The 18,490-nt window shown below is 46.5% G+C and overlaps 1 protein-coding gene across 3 annotated transcripts in view; it reads right to left on the reverse strand.

The window, feature by feature from the left end:
- Positions 1-18,490, reverse strand: part of TEP1 (telomerase associated protein 1) — a 1,383,286-nt gene that overhangs the window by 35,558 nt on the left and 1,329,238 nt on the right. For all 3 annotated transcript variants that reach the window (XR_014966740.1, XM_085618536.1, XM_085618535.1), the window contains exons 53-54: positions 2,563-2,684; positions 2,027-2,131 (exon numbers count right to left, since the gene is read on the reverse strand). Coding sequence is in view for 2 of the 3 variants with exons in the window: in XM_085618536.1 (XP_085474662.1) it covers positions 2,027-2,131; positions 2,563-2,684 (227 nt within the window). In the remaining variant the exon portion in view is untranslated. The remainder of the gene's footprint in view (positions 1-2,026; positions 2,132-2,562; positions 2,685-18,490) is intronic.

Here is an 18,490-nt window from a genome sequence, read left to right on the forward strand (position 1 = left end):
GCCCCAGCTGAGTGATCAGCCAGTTGTGTCATAATGGAAGGCCAGGCCAGGGGTGGCATAATACATGCTGCAGCCCCTGGTAGGCCTAGGGTACACCTATGCCCTGGGTACCTAAGGTACACTGTACAGGGGCCAATAAGGTGATCCTATCCAATTGGGTTATGCACCTAAAGTACATAGTATTAATTTAGAGAGAGAACAGCAGGGCTGTGGATCTGATTAGCAGGCCCACAGCCACATCTAAGTCGAAAACCAGTAAAGCAAAAGCAAAAAGTGGGGGTGAACATAGAAAGCAGACCCTACTCTCCTACACGGGAGTGGGTCACAATGTAAGGACATACAAAAGAATAGAAAGAGGAAGATCCATCAGCTCCTACCGACAACTAAAAATCAAATGCTATGGAGACATGCAAAAGGAAAAACAGTACGCTAATGTCAATAGTATAAGGCTACAACTCAATTAAAACAGTAGAAGAATAAAAAATTCCTTTGTTTTCAGCCCAAACACACAAATAGGTAGAAAAACCACTAAATTAGGCGCAGGAAACCGGAATCGACAAGACAGACGTTGAATCGTAAACAAGGGGCAGATTCAAAGCCCACTCTAGACATATGCTAGAGTATTGGAAACAATGCATCTGTCTGTACTGTGACAGCAAATTAAGGATCCAGGAACTGCTTACGGGGTAAAGTGCTCAGGTAGGCTTTGATAAAACTCCCACCCTAGGCTGAACAGGACCTGAGAGTAGGCAAGCACACATTTACTGATATAGCCCTTACTGTTTGTAAATATACGCAGTGATTTCGTGCAGGATTGCCAGGGCAGGGGCCTTAAAACCTGCACAGACCCGTAAGCTTCTCAGCAGAAGCAATTAAAAACATACTGCAGGAACGGTCATGTGAACACCACCTTAAATGTCTAGGGGGAGAAAACAGGGATGCCATTTTCAAAGTTTCTTTAGTTGAACAGGAACACTTGTCTTGTCTAAAATTCTCCCAAAGGAGTTTTGGAAATTACACAATATTTTCATTTTTAGATTAGAAATTGTGATACAAGTAGGAATGTAATGTGTATCTCATACAAGAGCTTGTATAACAGTGTAGCAAGACCTATTGTGCAAGATACTGATGCATGCCCCAATATGACAATATCCTTCTGCAGGGCGACTACCACGGACGCTAGATTTTACCGTCACACCACGGAGAACTAGCACGAACTGAAGAAGACAAATAATTTACTTAGGAAACGCCTAGAACACTGAAACCATCTGCGGTTTGGAAATATCACCGCCGACTAAATTTTGCATTCAATCTGAAAATAGCCTTGACAAAGTTGCGGGACAACTATTCCCTCACGCAACGAAACACGTGTTGGCTGGTGACAGAAACAGATTGACTAAGGAGAAGTATATACAATTAAAGAACTACTGACAAGAAGAAAAGACTAATTTCTGACTTATATATTGTTTATCTGTGTTAACATACTGTACATACCTGTTGTTTATAATCATAACATGTGCTAAGGATTGATTTTACTGATCCTTCTGCAGGACCATCAAGTGCAGAATACCAACTGCCCTATATTGTCAAGGTACATTTACATATATATATAGGTAAGTGCAGATTTACTACTCTTAACTCCACAGTACAGATATAGTTTCAAGGTATACAAACAGGAAGCTAAGACTAGTAAACCTGTACCTGACAAAATATACTTACTTTGAAAATATAGCGATAGACAATATTCTGCACTTGATATTGTTGCAGGACGATAAAATATTGACATTGTAGTACTACACCCAAGATACTGATGGGAGAATTTGTGGTTTGAAAATCTTAAATAGTTTGTTCAGCTGTCTATAATCTCCTTATCAATATTAAACATATGTTGCAAAAAATGAACAAGTACTACCTTATCCTCACTGCACCTTTCCAATCCACAGACAGCTACAATTGGAAGTTTCCACACAACTGTAACACGTATGAAGCAGTTTGATCACAGAAAGTAGGTCATTTGAGACTGTACCTGTTTAAGTTTTGGGTGGGTCCAGACCTTGACATTACGATCCAGGGATGCGGTGAGGATCATATTGTTCAAAATGTGCAGAGCGGTTACGGAGCCGTTATGGATCTGAGGAGAAAGAAATTGTTAACGGTCCATGAAGTAGGAGCTTTACTACATTCTGTGAGGCGTCTGGGTGCAAAGGCAGCAGTCCCATGTTAGGTATAAATAGCTCATACTGTCTTGTTTTCTTTGAAAACTACTTTCACTGAATAAGTGACCCGTCTATTGATCCAGGTATGAACATTACACCCGCGATGCAGAGGAATAGTGGATTCTCTACCCTTGAGTGAAGCCTCAATCAAAGGAAGAGTTCAGTTTGTGCAAACTCTGGAGAAAGCCTAGTCAAGGTCGAAATATAATGCTAGGCTGGTGCGAGAATGGTGTGTGAACATAGAGCTGGCATTTGTCAGTTAGAGACACGAGTCATGCACAATGAAATGTTGATCAGTAAAGTTGAGATACTCGGATAGCTATAGGCAGCGTCAAGATTGTGTTACCTGTTTGCCATCCCAAGAAACAACCTCCCAGGTCTCCGGATCATCATCCTCCTCGGATGCAGGCATCTTCTTTTGGGCCTTGGAACCCTCCATCAAGAGTCGTCCTGAGGCATCGGCGAACCCTAGAGCAATGGGTAGGGGGTAAAGATAGTAAGAAATTACAGAGGACTAGGAGTACATGTTCAGTATTTAGAGGGGGAAGAAACAAAATCCTTAAATTAGAATGTCTAGAGTTAACATTTCAAGGCCATCTGTGCCGGAGGCGTGTGACCCTGCTTTTGCCACACATTGTTATGATTTAACGCCTAACACAAGATTCTACTAATCAGCACAGAGGTGCAATGTATATCCTGGAAACCTTTAGTTCTAATAACCTAATCAGAATTCTGTTATTGACTGGAGGGGCGTCACAACAACGGGAAACAAAAGTTGCTACCCAATGCTGCTACGTCATGAAGGACTGTTCTTATTGGGCTCTGAGGGAGCCTGTCTGTGCACTGCAGACTCTCTGCCTGTGCAGTGAATGTCATACAACCGGCAGAGAGTCTGAAGAGCACAGACAGTCTCCAGTGCACAGGCAGAGAGTCTGCACTGCACAGGCAGAGAGTCTGCACTGCACAGGCAGAGTAAGGGTTGTATGACATTACCACACATTCATTCACCACGCAGGATTTTACTACGCATATTTTACAACGCATACCACTACCACACATTCACTCTCATTTGAAATACATTCACCACGCAATCCCCTTCCAGGCATTCTTTTACCACGCTTACTGTTCGTATAAAATCCAGTCATAGTCTAACACTGCCACCTACTGTTCAATAGTTACACATTAATTCTTAATGTTATATATATATATATATATATTTGTATTTAACAAATTACATTTATGTCGTTTACAGGTTTGCTAATATTTTAACATTTTATATTTTAGAAGGAAGACCCCCAAAACCCCCCTTTTAAATTATATAAACTACTCACCACATGCGTTGTAAACACTTGCGTGTTAAAGACTTGTGTGGTAAAAGTAATTATGATGTAAAAAATGCGTTTTAATTGCTTTTTATTGTAAAAAAGTGCTGTGGTAAAGGCAGTTCTCCCAGCTATCCCAATGCATCAGATAATAAAAATGGACCGCCCAACACCCAGCTTCACACTGGTATAAAACATATATTTTGAAGAGAGGCCCCACAATCCAAACTGCACACAAAAATTTACGCCTGGCCACCAGTCCCACCTGAGGATTAGGTGTAAGGCCTCTGGTCCCCTTCCAAAAACAGTTAAGTCCCACCTTTGTTAGGTTGAAGAGGAATGTCCCATGTTCAGGATGGGCATGCAAAATGGTCGATGTGTAGGGCATTTCGTTTCCGCTATTTGTAGTTGTATTAATGTAAATGTAAAGCTGTGGTCGACAGAGTAAGTTGGGGTGGCCAGAGTGGGTGAGATAAAGGAGAAGTGCTAGTCACGGGAAAACGAAAGCCACTCTGTGGGGCGTAGAGATGTTGTCACTGGCACCTGTGGACTGAAGCGCCAGATACATGCATGCAACACCCTACTATATAAAAACACTGCAGTGCCTATGGGATGCATGCCACATCAAGGCAATAAGAGATATTAAGGTAATGACGAAGTTGGTCAGAGGCTTCTAGGACTACTGTAAAACGAGGCAGGTATGGGTATATTTACAGCAACGCTAAACAGACATAATATCGAGAAAAAAACATATCGACTAGACAGAATATCGAGTTTTAAATATAGAATGGACAGAATATCGAATTGCCAAAATATAGCGGTGAAGAATATCGAAAATCGGGTAAGAAATATCGATTTACATAATATAGAAGTAAGTAATATCGACAGTCATAATATAGTTGTTAAAAATATCGATTTTTTTTTATAGTGTTGTAAGTGTTAGTATATGTGTTAAAAGTATGTATACATTTTGGAATGTATGTTTGAATATTTTGAAAGTAATGAATTTTATGTTATTTAAATTTTGTGCTATTTAATTCCGTAGCGGGTTGTGGGTTTATAGGGGATTAGGGTGGGAAGTAATTTAATTATAGTACATTAAATAATAATTTTTATGAATTATTAATTAATTTTAATTAAATTTAGCGTTTTACTTCTGAAGCGGGTTGTGGGTTTATAGGGGAATAGGCTGGGAAGTGATTAAATTGTTAAGTAATTATTGATTGGTATTGAAAAGTAATTGGTTGTTGATTAATTATTAATTGGTAAATAATTTGTATTGATTGGTAATTAATTTGTATTAATTGTTTAATTGATTATGTTGATTGTATTAATTTATTACTTATAGCGGGTTGTGGGTTTATAGGGGAATATGGTGGGAAGTAATTTAATTGTAAATAATTATTGAAATATTTTTTTGTATGTTGATAATTAATTTATTATTAATTAATTATTAAGAGGTATTTGTATTTATTTATTTTTGGTATTGAAAATTAATTGGTTGTTAATTATTAATAGGTAATTAATTAAACAAATATACTGGTATTTATAATTAATTATTAAATATTGTGTGATTGGTAATTCATTTTAATACTTTTTTTGGTATTAATAATGAATTTATTTTTAATAAAATGTTAAATTATTATTTTCCCTACTATTGCACTCACTGGAGTGAGAATAGTAATTTTTACCCCTACGCTATCCAACGCTTTCCCTACTATTGCTCTCACTGGAGTGGGAATAATAATTTTTTCCCCTACGCTATCCAACGCTTTCCCTACTGTTGCACTCTCTGGAGTGGGAATAGTAATTTTTACCCTCCCGCTATCCAACGCTTTCCCTACTGTTGCACTCACTGGAGTGGGAATAGTAAATTTTACCCTCCCGCTATCCAACGCTTTCCCTACTGTTGCACTCTTTGGAGTGGGAATAGTAGTTTTTACCCCTACGCCATCTGACGTTGTCCCTACTGTTGCACTCACTGGAGTGGGAATAGTAAATTTTGCCCTCCCGCTATCCAATGCTTTCCCTATTATTGCACTCTCTGGAGTGGGAATAGTATTTTTTACCCGCCTGCTATCCTACGCAAAAAATATTGAATAATTTTAATTATTACGTTAAGTTATATGTAATATATTTTTTTTTAACTTACATTATTTATTAATTTTAAAGTTATTTAAGTATTTTTAAGTATGTTTTAGTTAATTATATGTATTATTTCATTAATTTTACATTACTTTTAAGACATTTAAAAAATGCGATATTTTGACCAACTATATTTTTTACAACGATATTTTGGATTCTATGTTTTTGTACTTACCTGTTTGGAGATAGGGATTCGATATTTTTTCCTCAATATTTTGGCAAGTCGATATTCTCCTTCTCGATATTTCGTCAGTGATCCACAGCAACATGAATTAGATATAGCCTTTTGCAAGAGAAGCACCGCACCAAACAAACAGAATCTAGGATTCATGCAAAGTGGATCAAGCACAAGTACTCAGCCACATACTCGTCATACGTCAGAGGAGTAGCCATTCTCGTGAGGTGAGATGCTGCCAGTTCGTCCACTCCACTCAACAGATACGGGAGGGTGAAACATAATATTGCATACACTTATATACACAGGCCACCATTACTGTCTGCATTTGTGGTCTTAACATTGACAGCCCCTCCTTCTTCAGTGAGCTGTGGCTCAAAATACCAAATATTAGCATCAGTGCACTTACTTGTGGTAGAGACTCCAATGTAATCCTTCACCCAGCAACAGATAGATCTAGTGATAGCAGGGGACTCCACCATCAGGTGGAAAAGCAAATACTTAAAATTATTACAATCAACCACCTCACGGAATTGTGGCGATCCAGAAATACGTGCACGAGGGGAGGGCAACCAAAATCTAGGCTTTAATGGGAAGAGACACCAGCAAGAGCGCCAGCTGGTTCACCCTAGAACTCCTAGCCTCCAAGCGAGCCTGCCAGAAACTAGAGAAGAAATGGCACAGCGAACAGACTTCAGACAGCCACGCAGCCCACAAGGACGCCATCCGCAAACACCATCACCTCATCAGGACTGCCAAGAGGACCTCCTTCAAAGACAGCCTCGACAACAACGCACACAATAGCAAAGAGCTCTTCAACATCGTGAAGGAACTCTCCAACCCCAGCTCCAACATCAACGACATGCCACCGTCGCAAGCTCTGTGCGACTCCCTCGCCGCTTTTTTCCACCGCAAGATAGCAGACATCCACGACAGGTTCAACACCCAGACAGCCCCCAACAGACAGCAACACAACAGACTCTTCGCACACCATTGACCACGACCCCCTGCTAGCCTGGGCCAGCGTGAGCATCGATGACACCATCAAGACCATGAGCACAATCCACTCAGGCTCCCCGTTACACCCATTCCCGCACCACATCTTCAACAAAGCCAGCAGGTCCATCGCACCCCACCTGCGCAACGTCATCGATCTCTCCCTCGAGACCGCGACCTTTCCAGAGAGCTGGAAACACACCGAGATCAACGCCCTACTCAAGAAACCCAAGGCAGACCCTAGAGACCTCACGAAATTCCGGCCCATCTCTCTGCTCCCGTTCCTGGCCAAGGTCATCGAGAAGATCGTCAACAGACAGCTAACCCGATACTTCGAAGAAAACAGAATCCTGGACCCTTCCCAGTCAGGGTTCCGCAGCAACCACAGCACAGAGACCGCCCTCATCGCCGCCACCGACATCAGGACCCTGCTGGACAACGGTGAGACCGCAGCCCTCATCCTCCTGGAACTCGCCGCCGCCTTCAACACCATCTGCCACCGCACACTATGCGCACGCCTCCACACCGTAGGGATCCGAGACAAGGCTCTGGTATGGACCGCCTCCTTCCTCTCCGGCAGACCCAGAGCGTCCGCCTCCCCCCATTCCGATCCGAAGCCTCCGAGATCATCTGCGGCGTACCCCAGGAATCTCAACATTTACATGGCCCCGCTCGCACACGTCGCCCGACAGAACGACCTCAACATAATCTCCTACGCCGACGACACTCAACTGATCCTCTCCCTCACCAAGGACCCCATCACCACCAAAGCCAACCTCCATGAAGGAATGAAAGCCGTCGCCGACTGGATGAAGATCAGCCAACTGAAGTTGAACGCGGACAAAACGGAGGTCCTCATCCTCGGCACCAACCCTTCAGCCTGGGACGACTCCTGGTGGCCGACGACACTGGGGGCAGCCCTGACACACACCGACCGCGCACACAACCTGGGAAGAATCCTCGACTCAATGCTCTCCATGACCAACCAAGTCAACGCCGTCTCCTCATCCTGCTTCAACACCCTCTGCATGCTCCGCAAGATCTACAGGTGGATCCCGACAGATAGAAGAACAGTCACCCAGGCCCTCGTCAGCAGTAGACTCGTCTACGCAAACGCCCTCTACAGGGGAGCCCCGACCAAGCTCATCAAGCGACTGCAACACATCCAAAATGCCTCGGCACGACTGATCCTCGACGTACCACGCCACGGCCACATCAACCCCCACCTGAGAAATATGTACTGGCTCCCCGTCAACATGAGGATATCATTCACGCACACAAGGCACTCCACAAGACCGGCCCAGCCTACCTCAACAGACGACTTTCCTTCTACATCCTCAACCACCAGCTCCGCTCCGCCGACCTCGCACTTGCCACCGTCCCGCGCATCCGAAGAACAACCACCGGCGGGAGATCCTTCTCCCACCTCACCGCCAAGACCTGGAACACCCTCCCCCTGAGCCTACGACAGACCCAAGACCTGCTGACCTTCAGGAGGCTACTCAAGACCTGGCTGTTTGATCAATAGTGCCCCCCTCCCCCCCCCCCCCCAGCGCCTTGAGACCCTCACGGGTATGTAGTGCAATCTACAAATGTTTGATTGATTGAGAGGAGTTACACATTACATTCACAGATGTGCTATGGGAATACTGCTGCACTCAGACAGGCAAACTATCTCCTTAATATGAACAGAGACTAATACACTTCACATTCCTAAACAGGAATTCCCATACGCTCCAGAAGCTTCATAAAATAGGCCTATGTGGAGCACCACTTTTTAAAATATGTGGGTGATGGTGGCAGTGCCCGTAATACAGGAATACTGGCAGGAACTGGGTGAAGAATATCTCGGTCATCACAGGTACAGTGCTATCACTCACTTTGGTCATGGCGATGAAGGATAACCATGAGATTGGGAAGAGAAGCAGCACTAAAGTTGACAGATTGGCTCTACGATGCAGTATACAGCCAGAAACAATTAAAAGCATATTGGGTACTAAAGCCTATTAAATCTAGACCTGGGACATATGGACCCTGCTGCGACGCTACCTTCCAAGTCATGTACAACCAATGGACAGTGACAATAGCATTATCCCAGAGGTAGATGGTGACCCACAGTAACCTGGCTGCCAAGTTAACATATGACGTGACCGCCTTGGGTGCTCGTGATTATGGGACCCAGACGCGACTTGCATCCTTTGCAGTGACTCTAGGGAGGTTAGTTTTTTGCAGACGTTATGAATGTGACACAGTTGTGCAAGTGAAATATGTATCCTTATACTATGAGGTTTATAACATGTTACTTTATGCTTGTCCTTTCTTTAAGCAACTAATAAAACTGAATTTTATAAAAGTACAGTTTTAATCACTATTTTATCTTTGCGAAAATTTTTATATGGTTTATCAACTGTGAATGAATGAATGAATAATTAATTGACCTGATAAGTTACAATCCATATAATAATTGTATGCAATACAATATGTCCATTTCCAAAACAATAAAAAGCAGGTTTAAATTAAAATGTTTCATTAGTTAAAACAGTATTTTTTTTTTTTTTAAAAACCTTTATTTCTTCAAGAATCTGGACACAGCTATTCAGCCGACAACCCGGAGGTTCGGCAGCTTCGATAGGAGAGTACAAAGAATCGTCCACAGTGCATTGAAGGAGCAGTGAGAAGGTTCCATTTTTAATAATTACAAACACACAACAAACCCCAGCAAGGCAACAACACTGAATGCCCACGGTGAGAGCCCCTCAGGGGGAGCCGGACCCCAATCGTCTAACAGTCACAGTACTATGATAAGAGGAAAAAGGGGGAAAAGCAGAGGCCCAAGAAGTCAATTAACCATCACATCTGCATACTGAGCTGGAAAGAAGGTCAAGAAGAAAGCTGTTCCTCGGGGGGATCCAGATCAGGGGCAAGACATATTCCCCCCCTGTATTGATTCCACCGCCCCCAGATGGCATGCCACTTCCGAGGGCGGCCTCTGGCGCAATATACTGTCTTCTCCCTGAGCATACTCCAGTCCATATTTTCTTTCCACGCAGTTAACGTGGGGGGCCCCCCGGAACCCCACAAGCGCGCGATGTCCCTCTTAGCAACCATGTTACCCAGGGTCACCCACTGGGTCTGTGCCTCATCATGATCAGTGGGCCCCCAGACATTCAGGAGACAACACCGCGCTTCCGGCTGCATAGCAATGCCCGTCACCTCCCCCATCACCGCATGAACTCGCCTCCAAAATTCCGTGATGACACCACATTCCCAGATGATATGTAGGAAAGTACCCACCATACCGCATCCCCTCCTACATAGGCCTTCCTCAGAGAATCCCATATGAACCAGTCGCGGCCCCGTCACATACACTCGATGCAGGATCTTGAGCTGCACCAGCCTCAGACGCGACGGGATCGCAACCTCCTTAGGAGAGGAAACAGCAGACTGCCAGTCCTCATCATCCAACTCGAGTCCGTCCCTAGTCCACTGGTCCCGCAGCCCCAGTAGCATATCAGCCCGAACATTTATCAGTTTCTTGTAGATGAGCGAGATCGTGCTCTCCAGCATATGGCCATCAAGGATCCGGTCCTCCAAAGGAGAGGACTCAGGCACCTTCTCACCCTCCACGAGGACTGACCGCAGGGCATGACGCACCTGAACATATCGGAAAAACTCAGACGCCCCCAACTCATACTCCTTCTGCAACTCTTCAAAGGACTTCACCCTACCCTTAATCAGCATATCTCCAACCCTGGAGATGCCGATCAAGTCCCATTTATCAAACCCTTTCGTATGCCAAAGCCTACCCAACCTTTCAGATTCAAACAACGGGGCAGCTAGGGTGAGCCTATCCTTCCAGCCCAAAGAGTCAGTCGCCATCTTCCATACACGCACCGCCACCCCAGTGGGCCCCGTGAGGGATGAGTAGAGGGACCGCGAGTACAACGCCCTAAGATAGTTCCCACCGCGCAACAACCATCTGTCCATGGCATAACCAGGGCTGAGGGCCGGGCCATAGAAACCATGGTTAATCGCGGACAACTGGGTGGCCCAATAATAGCGTCGGATGTCTGGAAGCGTGATACCCCCGTCATACCATGGAAGCGTCAATTTAGCAATCGCTATCCGCGGCCGCCCATCCCACAACAACGTCCGTTGGAGGCTTTCGACCTCCCGAAAGTACTTGGCCGGCACCCAATCTAGAGTATTTTGCAATGCGTAGAGGAACCGAGGAAGGGACATCATTTTGAACAAGGCAGCGCGCCCGACGAGGGAGAGCGGCAGCCTCCGCCAGCCCTCAACATCCCGCCGCAGGCGCGCCAGGGGGGGGAGCAGGTTTCTCTCATACCGCAAAGCGGGGTCCATGGAGATAAAGATCCCCAGATACACGAAGCCCTGCTGAGCAATCTGGATCGAACAAGTTCGCGGGACCAGCGGAACCTCACCACTCAGGACGTATAAATACGATTTACTCCAGTTGATGACGAGACCCGAATTCCTACCGAAGGATGTAAGAACGTCACAGACCACTATGAGTGAGTTCTTGGGCGAGGCAAGATACAACAAGATGTCATCAGCATATAGCGAAATGCGGTCCTCGTGTTCGGGCGACCACCGAAGGCCACGTATATCCGGGTGCCAGCGTATCCACGCCGCCAGCGGTTCAAGAGCAAGGGCGAACAACAGAGGCGACAGGGGGCAGCCCTGCCGAGTCCCCCTCCCAAGCCGGAACGGAGTCGATGCCCGGGCATTTACCACCACACTCGCAAGGGGTCCCTCATACAGCAACCTCACCCAGCTCACAAAACCAGGGCCAAAGCCGAACTTGGCTAGCACAGCCCACAAATACTCCCATTCCACCGTATCGAAGGCCATCGTGGCATCAAGAGACGCCACAATAGCCGGTTCTCGCAGCGTGCCAGCCCTGGCGATCACACCATGAAGGCGCCGAAGGTTCAACGCGGTGTTGCGAAGCGGAATAAAACCGGATTGATCAGGGTGAATCAAGTCTCCAAGTACCCTGACCAATCGGCCCGCCAGGATCTTCGGCTCGGCGTTGAGGAGTGATATGGGCCTATATGAGGCACACTTATCTCGGGGTTTACCATCTTTATGTATCACATCAATTGTCGCCAGCCTCTGGTCCAACGGGAGGGTCCCACTCCCCCGCGCCTCCACGAACATGGCGCGCAGGTGAGGGGCTACCCTATCCGGGAACAGTTTATACAGGTCAATCGGCAAGCCATTCGGGCCCGAGGCCTTGCCCGAGTTCAGCGCACGAATAGCTCCCGCCACCTCATCGACCGTTATGTCGCCATCAAGATCATCTCTATCTACATCAGAAAGACAGGGCAGAGCGATATCCCGCAAGAGGTCACGCGAGTCCTCGGGCGGCCTATCCGACACTGAGGCATAGACCTTACGGAAATAGTCCGAGAAACACTGGACAATCCCCTCAGGTTCCACAATCACCTCTCCCCCCTCTCCCGTCAGCTCCGTCACTACTCTATTAACCCGTTCTGTTTTATCCAGCCAAGCTAGGAGCTTCCCGGCCTTGTCACCAACATCATACAGGCGGCCCTGCTGTTCCCTACTGAGGATCTTAGCGGCATTTGTCACAAGGTCCTTATACTCGGCTTGCTTCAAGCTCAGCTCATGCAGTGAGGCCGCTGTTACCTCCTCCTCTAGCGCTCCCTCCAAAGCCACGATCTCCTCCTCCACCTGCATAACCTCGCCATCTCTCCGCCGCTTGGCCGCCACTACAAGTGAGAGGGCCTCCCCTCGCAGCACGGTCTTAAATGCTTCCCAGAGCGACACTGCCGAGTCCACGGACCCCTGATTATCCTTGAAAAAATTATCAACTGTCTTCACCAGTGCGCTGCGCATCTTGGAATCTCGAAAGTACCAGGGGTTAATAGGAGCCACCCTTCCCCCTCCCTCTCGGCCGACATCCAGCCTGATCCACACTGGCGAATGGTCCGATATGCCACGCGCCATGTGCCTGGCCTCAGACACCAAAGGGGCGTGCACAGCCAAAGTGAGCAGGTAGTCAATCCTAGAAAGGCTGCCATGCGCCCCGGAGTGGAAGGTGTATTGACGCTGTGTGGGGTGCCGGAGCCTCCAGCAGTCTATCAGGCCGATTGTGTCTAGGAAGTCTGGAAGCCACTTCTGAGCCCCCCCTGTGTCTCTGGGCGGGTACCTATCCAGCAGCCCAGAGCCGACAGCATTGAAGTCCCCCCCTACCACTAACATACCCCCGGGAGATCCAGCAAGGCCCTACCCAGATCTACAAACGTGGAGGCCTGCAGGGCTGGAGGGACATAAACCGAAACTAAAACCAAAGTTCTACCTTCCCACCTCCCCGCCACCGCCACAAACCTCCCCCTATCGTCAACAACGGTGGAGTACACCTCCAATGGTAGCGAGGCACTGACTAGGATGCCCACACCCCTGGACCCGGAGGAAAATCCCGAATGAGCTATGAATTTATATCCCTTCCTATTAAGAGCATAGCACGTGTTACCTATAAGGTGTGTCTCCTGCAGTAGGGCAACATCTGGCATTGACCGTTTCAAGTGTTGCAAAACTATCCCGCGCTTAATGCGATCCCCCAAACCATTAACATTCCAGCTAATAACACTTAAACCTCTACCCCCCATCCCCAAACAGAAAGAGGCCCACCCCCCCCCCCCCCGAAGAGACACCATGGGACAATACCGAAGATGATCACTACGCCTTGCAGAAACAAACCCCCCAACAACAACCCCAAAATCCCAACCATCCCCCCCACCCTGCACCCCTGCTGCAGCTTACAAAGCCCCCCCAACTTGCAGTGTGCCTGTCGCCCTACCAAACCCAAAATCTACAAAAAGCACCCTAAGGGAGGAAAGAGCTCCCCTCGTCCTCCCGCAACCCTCCGCATTTACTGCACTCTATTCAAGTCATCAAATAATGTCAAATCGAGTCAGACCGGCTCCGAAAAAATCAGCCTTGCCCATCCCGGCCACTGTCCCCATCCGCGGCAGTGTCCTCTCCCGTCCGCCGCCGGGGCAAAGCGTCCAGCCATTCATCGGCCATGGCAGGAGACTCAAAGAAGAATGTCCGATCTTCGTACACCACACGTAATCTGGCAGGGAAGAGCATGGCATACTTCAGATCCCTCTCCCGAAGTCGCCTCTTCACCCCCAGAAAGCCCTGTCTCTGCCTCTGCACCTGCTGGGTGAAGTCCGGATAGAAATTCACCGACGCGTTCTGGAAGGGGACCGGGCCCGTCACCCTCGATGCTTGCAGGATAGCGTCCCGATCTCGAAAATGAAAGAGCCGGGCGACAATCGGCCTCGGTGGAGCTCCCACCTTGGGCCTCCCACCCGGCACTCTATGGGCCCTTTCAACCGCAAAGAACTTCCCAAGACCCTTAGGCTGCAGATGGTTAAGCACCAAGTCCTCGACGAGCAGGTCAACCGAAGCCTCATCCGAGGACTCCGGGACCCCGATAACGCGCACGTTGTTGCGCCTGGCCCGGCTCTCAAAGTCCTCCAGCTGGCGGGCGGCGAGATCACTCTCGGTCCTCAGCTTACGAACCTCGGTCTGCAGTTCCGTGACATCATCGGCGAGGCCCGTGGTCTTGAGGTCCAGGGTTTTAACCCGTTCATTCGTTTTGCCCAAGTCCGCACGGATCAGGTTAACATCCACCAAGATGGCATCCACCTTATGCGCCAGGGCATCATACTGTCTCCCAATCGAAGTCTGCATCCCTTCGAGCGCGCCCATGACATCCTGCAGCGAGAGCTCCGGGGCCAAGGGCGAAGCCGCTTTCTGGGTGTCCGGCGACTGGCTCGACCCACTCGGTGATCCCTTCTGCAGAGCATAGCGGTCCATATTATTGACTTGAGTATAGGCTCCCCGCCTGGTAGACTTAGGCTTCAGCCGATCCACCTCTGCTTTGCCCGACATGGTTGGTACCAAGCAGGTCGGTTCAGATAAGACGGCCCTCTCTCAACGAGAGGAATCAGGAGTGATCAGTTCTGCAGTGGGCCGCCAGAGTAGCATGTAGAGCGTCCAAAGGATAATAAAGCCACCAAGAGCTCTCCAGGGGCAGGGCAGACAAAGGGAGAGAAAGCGAAAGTGAAAGGACGGGGACCTCCATCCGACAGTTCACACCTCGCCTGGCCGTTGTTGTTCAACTAGAAGTCGGGCATCCTGCCAACTCTAGCCCCTGGCATCCCTCGGAGATAGGCCGCAATCTTCCGCCATGCATAACTCCGGTTCCCGGTGGGCGATCCGACCGCGGGTAGCATCAATCGCCTCCCTGATAGGTCATCTACACGATGCCATGCATACAGACAGGATTAGAGACAGGATAGTCGACGGAGGGCGCGAGGGTCTCGGGAGCTCAGAGCTCACGCGGCCATCTTGGTCAAGCGCTAGGCTCCTCCCTGTCAGTTAAAACAGTATTGCTAATAATCTTCAACAGTTCTTTAGATTATTGGTGGCCATTCGTGAAGTGGTTTTAAAACTGTGTGAGGAAATTCTGATTTCATTTTGGTATTTACAATATTGATACATTTTCCAAACTGTGCACGTTTCGTGGTATTGTTTGTTGTGAAGCAGAATGCAACTGCACCTCTGCAAGTTGTAATTGCATTTCTTAAAAACTTTTGCCTGTGTAGAGCATGGTGAGGAGTTGAAAACTCTGGGCAGCTACAATGTGTGCTATTGATTTCCTTACGTAGTTGCGGAATCTGCAGCCCTCGTTATCAGAGCGTCTTTTTTTCCACGTTGCTCTATACTCTTTAATTGGCAGGACCATGAACCTAGCACACAGGATTTGGTTTCTACTTTTACTGCTCAGAATTTTTATTTTTTTTAAGGTATTGCTGCATCTGTTTAGGGCCGGGCTGGGAACCCAAAGCAGCTCTGGCAATTTTGTCAGATCAGTTTGAACCAGGACCTGGTTTGTATTTTGGTTAAATCCACTTCCCTGTATAAGCGTTGCACGTGCTTTGTTACTATGGATTTCAGTGCCACATGTGGAAAACAGGAAGCCAGAATGAAGCTTAAGCCTTAAACGGCTGCAGCCAGATAATTTGACCAGGGATTGTTCTCTTAAATAAAAATAACTTGAATTTTCATCTTAAGTGTATCAGGTTGAGCGTTCATGACTTGATGATTATATTTAATACAGAATGACTCACATTCCAAATCCTGTCTTAAAAGTCTAAATTCTAGTCATATTGTGCCTGAACAGTGTACTGTGGTAGATAGAAAATACACCTGTAAGGTGTACACTGAATTTTATCCATAAGTTGAGAGGGTTTTGAAGGAAATACCAGATGACCAAATGAGACAGTAGGAATAACCTTGCCTTTTGTTACACTAAGTATTGCTTCTGCTGATGGGCTGTATAGGACTGTGAGTTGAGCTTACAAAGTGTGAAAGTTGGATTACTATCCTTGTTTCCATGTTTTTCCTGTGAATAATCGATGTGCCAGTTGCTGACAACCATATGCCCAAGTAGTTGTATGTTGCAACATATCCTATCTTTAACTGACCTACATTCCAGTATTGAATGGGCTTATTATTTGATTTTCCAAATATCAGCACCTTGGTTTTACCTGCGCTTATCTGAAGTTTATTATCGAAGTTATATTTGTGCAGTTTATCCAAAGTGCATTCTATTCTTATTTTAGTTTGATCAAGAATAACCAGATCATCTGCATACTGAATATGTTGGATTGTGTGAGTGCAAAGTCTATGTGGAATGCCATTTTATTTTTTTATAGTGCACTTCCCATGTCCATCGTATAGAGATTAAAAATCAAATCTGGGCCAAGATGCAGCCCTGTTTCAGGCCTTGATTTGTGTCACTTTGTTTGGTCACTTTCTCACCGACTCACACCTTAACTCTTACCCAATTGTCGGAGAATAAGGAAACTATTGCTCTGAGTAAAGATTGTGAGACACCCCAGCTCTTGAGCTTTGACCACAATAGATTACGATGTCAAAAGTGGTGAAATAGTCCACAAAGTAGGCGATCAATGGTGGTCTGGGGGGCAGTCTTGAGCTATGTATCATGTATCATGGGGCTTCAATATTATCCAGTGTTGAAGATTTTTCCCTAATTCCTATCTGGTAGAAAGGTATTAGTTTTTCCTCTTTAGCTCATTCCTCAAGTTCAACAGTGGTATCGGCCTTTGCTTCCATGTGCAGCAGAACAATCAAACCATAGTTAGCTGGATCAGAACTGTCACCTTTCTTGTATATTGGATGGCTAATGGATCCTCTCCATGATTCTGGTACCAGTGTCTTGGTAAATGATGAAGTATAAAGCGGAGTAAACCACTTAGTCCAGAACTCAATGTCTGCTTTAAATAATGAGCCTGGAAGGGCATATGACCATGGTGCTCCATCTTCTATGATTGACTGTAATGGCTTCTTTAGCTGCTGTAATAAATGATTCCTCCTCTGTAGTTGTATTTAATATTATCCTGTGTGCGCCTTGAGTCGAGTTGCCCACGTACAGGCCTTGCACGTAAGTGTTCCAATGCGTCACTGTAACTGCGCTCCCTTGATTAAATGGTTTGTTTAGAGTATTGGCATATTCCCAGAATTTTGCCTGATCATTTTATCCCAGCAATGAGAATAGAGGAGTCCTTTGGATTTCTATATATTTTCTTTTTTCTGCCTTAAAGCATGGCTCGATATTGTTTCTTTGCTTGTTTAGACATTTATCTTTCTATGTTTTTTAAGCTGCCTTGCTGCTGCTCTCACAACTGGTTTGCATCTCCTCACTCGAGGTATACTAAGGATGTTTTTACTAATAAATTATCTATTTGCACTCTGCCCTCGTTTATGCTCTATTTTTAAAAACGTATGCAGTGAAGATATGTCGGGCCACATACCTGAACACTGATGTTCTGTATTTATTGAATCTAGCAAATTAACTGTTTAGACAGCCTACCTTAACGTTCGCACCTGGTACTTGAGGGGCAATTAGTGTTACTGTCATAGTCAATTTTATTGTACGGTTAGTTAAAACCTTAACAAACAGGCATGATAGTTACAAATATTCAGCACACAGAAATTTAAACAGACCATTATAAGGACAGACATTACAACATAAAGTACCAGGTGCAAAGCATAATTTTCGATCGGTGCCACATAAATCGGGGCAGTCTTTTTATCTTAATCAGGAAAGCAATGTGCAAAGCACAATAATGGAGTAAACCGGAAATATATATTTTGCCATCCGCATCCAGAACCAGCCCATTTTAAATCACACAGTATACTCAAAAGCTGCTGCTGCGACATTAGATCCTCTAGAAGGGGCAGCCTGATCGGAGGATCAACACTCATGCTCAGAAGCGCTGGATACCAGACTCTCCTTGCCCAGTCCGGCACCACAAGGATGACTTGAGCCCGGGCGCTCCTGATCTTCTTGGGAACCCTGGGAAGGAGTGGTATGGGCGGAAAGGCACACAACAGGCCTGAGCTCCACTCGCAACGAAACGCATCGCTGAGCAATAGCTACCTTGGAAACTCCAGCGTGCAGTACTGCTGATATTGCACGTTCTCTTCGCGGGTGAACAAATCTAACTAAGGTTCTCCCCACTGCTGAAAGAGACCTTGCGCCACCT

Source organism: Triturus cristatus, chromosome 7 (assembly GCF_964204655.1).
Source record: "Triturus cristatus chromosome 7, aTriCri1.1, whole genome shotgun sequence".
In the NCBI taxonomy this organism is placed as follows: Eukaryota; Metazoa; Chordata; class Amphibia; order Caudata; family Salamandridae; genus Triturus; species Triturus cristatus.